The following is a 7,538-nucleotide window of genomic DNA, read 5'->3' on the forward strand; positions in this document are numbered from 1 at the left end:
CTGTTCTTGTTTCTTTGTATTCTACGCTGCAAGTCAAACTTGTATTATCATAATCAAGACATTAATATGGCCCATAACGTGAGATTAAAAAAAAACAACCCACAAAGACATACATTTCATTAATATGTAAAAGCAGAAAAACACAATTTGTGGGATGACATGGTTTAGATGAAATTGGGGATTTTAAAAAACAACATTTTATTGGGTAGGTGTAAGGATTTGTAGATTTCAGGAGGGAGAAACTCTGGTTGTCTCCACCATGGTCGCCGCCTCTGATTCCTCATCCTCCACCCACGGCTCTCTCCCACACAGCAGGAAGGGCACAGCATATTTACGAAACTGCAGAAAAAGCACATTATGATCAGCAAAGATAGCATCCTGATAATAAATGACAACAAGACCAAAATGTTGAAATGTTGACTGCTGTAGAAACAAATGCTCTGATTGTGCATACAGATAGCAAACATCAATACAAAACATGAAATGGACAAATATCCCGATAAACTATTCTCGCTGTAATTCCAAGATATATATATTTATATTAATCAAGCAGGGCAAATGCAAAGAGACAGTGACACACATTCACACCCACAGGAAATTTAGAGTCATCAATTACATTCTAAGGTTTTTTAGGGCTGTGGGAGGAAAATTGGGAAAACACATTTAAAATCCACACACAAAGGCTCTGAAGCTTAACCTGGACTCAAACAGGGTTCCTTCTCGCAATGAGGTGAGAGTTCTAACCGTGACAGCACAACTGGCCCTGATCATGACTAATGGGAGATATCAATCGTTAACGCTGTCCCCAGGTCAGTGCTGCCTGAATACCCTTTATATGCAGAGTGCAAGCATATAATAAATGTACTGGAGCCGTTCCAAGCAGATACCAGTGTGTGTCAAGTGAACATATGTGGAAACGGCTACAAATCTCCAAGAGAGACAACTGAGTTTTGGTTGATGAATAGGAAAGAATAAGGTCAGTATCAGAAAACACTATCTTAATATTATAGGTCAGCTTTTTAAAAATGTACAATATTGTTCTATTAAAATAGCCTCATACTTCCTCACAACTGCACTGTACACCCCAGGTTAACGCTTTGAAATAGTCACCAACAGGGTGAAAACTCCAATGATGAAGCTGCTCAGAAGAAACGTACATATGTGCAACTTTTAATGCTAAATTCCTTCTTTAAAACTACAATGAACTGCTGTATCTATTGTTTTTTTTGTTAGTTTTTTTTTTTCACAAATCTTGGCCTAATTTTCATGTTTGTGAAAATCCACCAGGTGGCGCTAAATTGTTTCTCAGAAAACAGCAACAGTATTCCGACTTGACTCTTGTCAGCTTGTGTTTTCACGTTCTGATTATTCTGCGGTTGGTGTGACGGCACCTGGTTATTGAGGTAAATGTAGATGATGGGGTTGTACACGGTGCTGCTCTTGGCCAGGTAAACAGGCACTGTGCCGACCAGTGGGTGGATCTTCACATCAGGGCTGCAGGCCACGAGCAGGGCCAGGGATGCGTAGGGCAACCAGCTGACGAGAAACGTCAGCACCATCAGAACCACCATGGACGCCACCTTCATCTCTCCTTTAGCCACCGCGCCTCCCTCCACACAGGTCATCCTTGATACCTGTGAAACAGACACGGAAGAAGAGTTGAGTCAAAGTTCAGGTTGGGTTAAGTAGAGTTATGATGAATTGTCTAATTGTGTCAAGCGAGTTTAAATTGAGTTGAGTGATGTTACACTGAAAAAGAAAGCAGTTGGACCAATGCTTCTATTGGTAGCATCGAAATGAATCAAGTTCTTTGAACCTAAGTTAATGAATTAGATTAAGTTTGAAGAACTTGATTCATTTAGGTGCTACTAGGTCGGTCCAACTACTACCAACTATTATCTTTCATTGTCGATTACATTGTGTTGAAATGAGTTGATAAAGTTGTGGTGAATTGAAATGAGTGAGAACTTATCATTATAGGTTAAATTGGGTCACTGCACACATATCAAACATAACCAAAAGAAATGTTTCAAATCAAATATTGTTGGAATCTGAATATTTATATCCACTGACTCAACTGTGCAAATTCAAAGTGGCAACTCAAAAGGATGTAACAGAAACTGTAACATGAACCAATTAATATTTTTGTTTGTCATTTTCTCCTTCATTCTAAGAAAATAAATGGTTCTGAAAGTGTTTCTTTGTTCCTTCTTACAAATGTTGTTTGCATAACACGGAGGATGATGGTTAACAGCTCACCTGGTGCAGCGTCCACATTAGTTTGGCATAGGACATCACAATGATGAGAAAAGGAACAGCAAAGCAGACTGCAAAGTAGGCCAAGATGTAGGAGACATTTCCGGGCTCTCTGTTGTGCCAGTCTGGAGCGCAGGACGTCCCGACACCCTCCAGCTCGTACCGGCCCCACCCGAACAGCGGAGGCAGGTTCCAGGTCAGGGACCAGAGCCAGGACAGGGCGATCCCGCCGACCGCGTGCTTTTTTTGAAAGGTTATCTGCCCCAGTGGCTTACAAACCACAAACATCCTCTCCACCGCGATCAGAGCAACCGTGCACAGGGATGTGATGCCTGCAGACGAGACAGAGGAAGACACGTGAGGGACACAAGGTGAAGAGGAACCAAGGTTACAGAAAGATCGTCTGAACTGTCGACTTGAATAACCTAATGGGTTTTTCTATAACGTACTCCAACTCGTAAAAGTTTCCCCTCATAAAAACGGGTGTATTGAAAAAACATATGTTCTTCAAACTGAACTATCTGACCTGAGCGACTGTTTTCACTCACCGAACAAGGACACGGCGAAGCCCTCCATCACGCAGCCCGTTCTTCCCAGGGAGAAGTACCCCTGGGCGTTGTTGACCACCGACAGCACTCCTCCGGTCATGGCGGTGCCCAAATCTGCCACAGCCATGTTCACCAGAGCGTAGTTGAGTGGCTGCCGAAGCTGCTTATGCATGAGGGACACAACGATCACTGTAGCGTTGAGCATGATGGCCGGACCGGTGAAGAAGGCCATGATGACGGCGAGAACGACGTAGCCTGTGGGTGACAGAGGGGGCTCCCCCTGCGGACCGTAATAGGAAGCATTTGGTGAAAATATGGAGGGCTGCATTGATGAAGAGCTGCAATAAAAAAAATAAATAAACGTTAGCCGGGGTCGTCTTTCCGTCACCCGGAGCGTCTTGCTGGCTCGGTGTCTCACTCCTCGAGTGTCTGAGATTTAGACGCCACAGGTCCCAGAATAAATCCTCCGGGTCTGGAATTAACAAGAGTAATTCCTCCAAATGATAATCCCTGATCTTTCACCTTTTGCTTGATTGTAAAACGTACTTAAACAGGATGAATACGTGCCGGTCCTCGTCGGGATGAGCAGCAGTGCAAAACGTAAAAAAATAAAACCAATAAACTGTCCGACTGCTGCTGAGAGGAATAAAGAGAGTTCAGATTTAGCTTCCAAGAGCTCCAAGGAGGTTTGTCACTGCATATTATATCAACGTTAACCACAGGTGAGGGCTGCTTATCTGTCGCTTTCTGCAGCCTCCCACCTTTTCTTATATTCTTACACGAATCGGGGGTCATGGGAAGTTCAGTCAGTGGCATTGTGATATTTATAGGCCAAATTAAGAAACACAGAAGATGCCCTTTTATATTTATATAGTTGTGGGTGATTCCAGTTGCATCCAGTTCACTGTGGACACGTTTCCCTCATGAAGTAACAGTTACATTTATCAACAAGAGGAAAATGAAGCACCAGACGTGGCGAGAAAAACATCGATTGTCATGATTACATATTTGCTTTTTAGCTGCACACTTCCTGAACAACAAGAGACAAAGCTGATGCAACATAAAAACACCTTACTTGCAGTGTCAGGTTGAATATGAATGAATGAATGAATGAATGAAAAGTTGAATTAACACCAAGTTTAGCATATTACATGAACACTTGCAGTCGTTTACTCCTGCAAAGCCACATAAACATTTGAACATTGTCATTGCATCACTGAGGCAGTTTTTCTTTTTGGGCTTTTGATTTGAGTAATTTAATGAGATGCAGGCGTTTCCGCAGGCTGAAAACGTGCCCTGTGGTCGGATGGTGTTTGCTGTGTGACGGACTGGCGACCGCTGGACAGAGCAGTATAGATTACATGATGATGGTTGGAAGTGAAACGAAGGAATTTCAACAATTTAAGCCTAAAATATGAACGAGGCAAATTTTCAGACTTAATGATCAGCACGTCTGGGAAAACTGTTCTCTAAGTCACCGACCCTCAATGAATCTGCAAATATACCGTGAACTCCACCGGGGATTGACGGATGGAACTTGTCTGAAATAAGTGGTCTCCGTCACCTGCCGAGGACAAGAGGTGAGGCAAAGCCAGCGGACTTAACAAAAGAGTGTGAGCATGTGGCCGACGCTCTACCTTCTAAGAGGTTTACAGACAATCAAGTCAAGACCCAGATTACAACTGTTTGGGTTGAGAGTTCAAAACGGGTTCAGCAGCAGCCCGGCTGTCATCACTGAGCTCTATTTAAGGAACAATACTTGGTCACCAAAGAGACCGACTTATAGTAAAAAGGCATTCATTTGAATGAAAAGGACCAAAATTATATCTACCATAGAAATGAATTACTGACTCTAAGATTTGAAATGATACTTGAAGTCTAAAAATAAAAGACTGCTTCAGACACTGGAATTGGTTTCAAAGCTTTAAGGTTAAAGGTTTAAGAGGAGTTGACAGTGTTCAAAATGTAACATGTTGTATTTTGAGGGAAAAGTGCAGTCAGAGCTGCAACAGTCCATCAATTTGTGAAAAGATCTTCAAGACAACGGTGGAAATGATCTGCTAATAAAGACTGAGAGTTTTAATGAGCCAAAGTTGCTGAATCACACTTTAAATAGGCCATTTTGCCCCCATTCAATCTGAACTGATGCACTGAGCCACAGTCAGTCCCATATCGAGACTGCTCTCATCGATCAATTCATCCTCTCTGCCCGTCAGATCCGCTGTCAGGTCACGTGACACTTGAGTCCATTCAGGCTGAAGATGGATGACAGGCGGGGGTACATCCTGGACAGGTCACCAGTCCACCACAACACCAACACAGAGACATAATCACTCACACGTCCAGTCAGTGTGCTGATTAGCACACTCTGGATTTGATCTGGGGGTTGAGTGTGTGGAGTTGGTATGTTCACCCTTTGGCTTTGTGAGCTATTTCCAGGTCGCCTCCTCTCACAATGGAGACGTGCATTATGGACCGTAATCTCACTTTAGGCGTGCAGATTATCGGTCTGCCGGACCTTGTTTGTTCACCGTGAGCTACAGGACATACTCCTGCTGCCCACTACCCTGAAAAGCAGAAGATGGATGGATGAATTGATTTTTAGATCATAGGAAAAAAAGCTGAAGAACCCAGACGATCACAGGTAGGTACCGAAAGATTGTGCAAAACAACAAACTCTGGAGCACAAAAATGATTCAGTCTCTGACAGAATGACATGATCCCTCTGCTGCAGAGGATAACTCAGAAATCAACTTTCACCTGGACCTTTCTGGTATGAATTGAGCCACACTTTTAAAAGTTGTCTTCACTTTAGAGAAAATAACAAACAAACATTTAGAAGCCACTCATCTTCTTAAAAAAAAAATCACGTTTTTACATAATCATAGCAGATCACTGTGCCTGGAGCAACATGAGTCTTTTTAATACAACAGAGAGCACATACTGGGGCGTTTATCTGACCTGCTGCTCCTGTGGGTGGAGGTCGTGACATTGTTTGAGAAACGCAGCCATCCGGAGAGAGGCGGCTGTGGTGAGAGTGCTTGCTGGAGGGCACTTCAGCAGAGACTGGAGCTGCAGTTTTGTGTTTAACTGCTCCAATAAAAACTATTGGAGCTTCCTGGTGACAGAAAACGACTCTCATTTGGTGCCATTTCATTAATTAAATCTCTCTGGGAGTTGGCGCTGTGAGCCGGTCGGACCGGATGATATTGTCCGTCATCCTGCAGCACGCAGGCGCTTATCGGCGCGTCCCAGGCTGCAGCGGCATCCTCACAACTTTGATGTACGATGCAATTACTAAACTAATAAAAGCTTCAAGTCGAAACACGGCTCCTGTGGAGGTGATGGTGGCACGGGAGCGGGGATGGAGGAGGAGGAGGAAGGCGTGCTGCATCAAGCCGCCTGCCGGCTTGACATCATTATCGCCTCCTAATCAGCCTTTAGCGCGCGAGGCGATGGGGACATCTCTCGGCTCTGATTGAAAAGCAGAGTCCGTGAACGCAGCGCACCAAGCAAAACTTTATGTTTTCTCGCCTGAGGAGTTGACGGGGCTTTTGTTTCCTCAGCAGCAGAGCTGCAGCAAAAGGAGCTGCAACTCCCCCCCAAACAACCAACGACAGAAAAGTTGCTGGAGGTTGACGTGACGTCGCCGGTTGAATGTTTTAAACAGACGTTTCGGCTTCAGCCAATCATCAAGCAACCCTCCATTTTTTTTTACACGTGGCTTTCCTTCAAATTCTTCATTTGCTTCATTCAAAGATTATTTATTCCCTCGTAGTGGCGATCTGTGCACAACCCCCCCCCCCCCCCCCCTCCACTGAGATACCCACTGCATTTATTTCCTTTTGTTTTTGCGCAGCTGGCAGTGCGGGAACCTTCAGCGCACATCTGCAGTCTCGTGATCGATCACAGACACCACGTTTCACCGTAAAAAAAAAAAAAATAGAGTTTAAATACATATGCTCGTCTTTATTTCATAAATATTATTCGAGCCATTCACTCATTAGATTGACCCAAACAGGAGGATTCTTGCACATGGTGTGCGTAACGTGGCGACTGAGACGTACAGTCGTTCTGCAGGCTCAGCAATAATGCATCAACTTTATAACAGCCCACTGCTGCTTATCGGAGGTAATGAGTAAAAATTAAAAAAAATAACCAAAGGAAAACAGAAGTAGCATTTTTGCAAGTGTGATTTTTTTATCCCCCCCCCCCCCCCCCCCCCCATTCATGTTCCAATGATCGACACACATTTCTTACAATGCTCTGCTGCGGGGGGGGTATACAAAACCAAATCCTCTGGAGGAAAACGATGCATCTATGCGTTTTCCAGATTATCAGGAAAAACACAAATACTGAACGGTTTGGGTTTTTTTTTTCTGATAAGGGTTTGTGAATCCTGCAGCAGAGGAAACTGAGGGGGTTTCCGCCTGTTTTCTTGGAGGTTTTGGAGGCAGCAGAGGATGGAGAGACAAGCTGGAGTGTGAAGCTCGCTCTCTCTCTCTCTCTCTCTCTCTCTCTCTCTCTCTCTCTCTCTCTCTCTCTCTCTCTCTCTCTCTCTCTCCCTCTCTCTTTGGAGGGGGAAGTCCGTACAATCAAATACAGTAGGGTACGTGCTGGAAGTATTGCTGCTGGATAAAAAGGGTGCATCGGGGGTCGAGCACAGCACGGTGCGCCGGTTACGCACAGGATTTTACCGTCCAGACATTGGGACCGAGCGCCGGGCTGGAGAAG

General features: G+C 44.4%; 1 protein-coding gene across 1 annotated transcript; it reads right to left on the minus strand.

The window, feature by feature from the left end:
* Positions 1-228: 228 nt before the first annotated feature.
* Positions 229-3,132, minus strand: LOC308129474 (parapinopsin-like; the record flags this gene model as incomplete). The annotated part of the gene is made up of 4 exons (XM_080495418.1): positions 229-339; positions 1,392-1,634; positions 2,260-2,588; positions 2,805-3,132. 4 exons carry the CDS (start codon positions 3,130-3,132, stop codon positions 229-231), a joined length of 1,011 nt encoding a protein of 336 aa, XP_080351544.1.
* Between the last annotated feature and the right edge of the window lie 4,406 nt (positions 3,133-7,538).

Source organism: Blennius ocellaris (genome assembly GCF_963422515.1).
Source record: "Blennius ocellaris genome assembly, chromosome: 4".
Lineage (NCBI taxonomy): Eukaryota > Metazoa > Chordata > Actinopteri > Blenniiformes > Blenniidae > Blennius > Blennius ocellaris.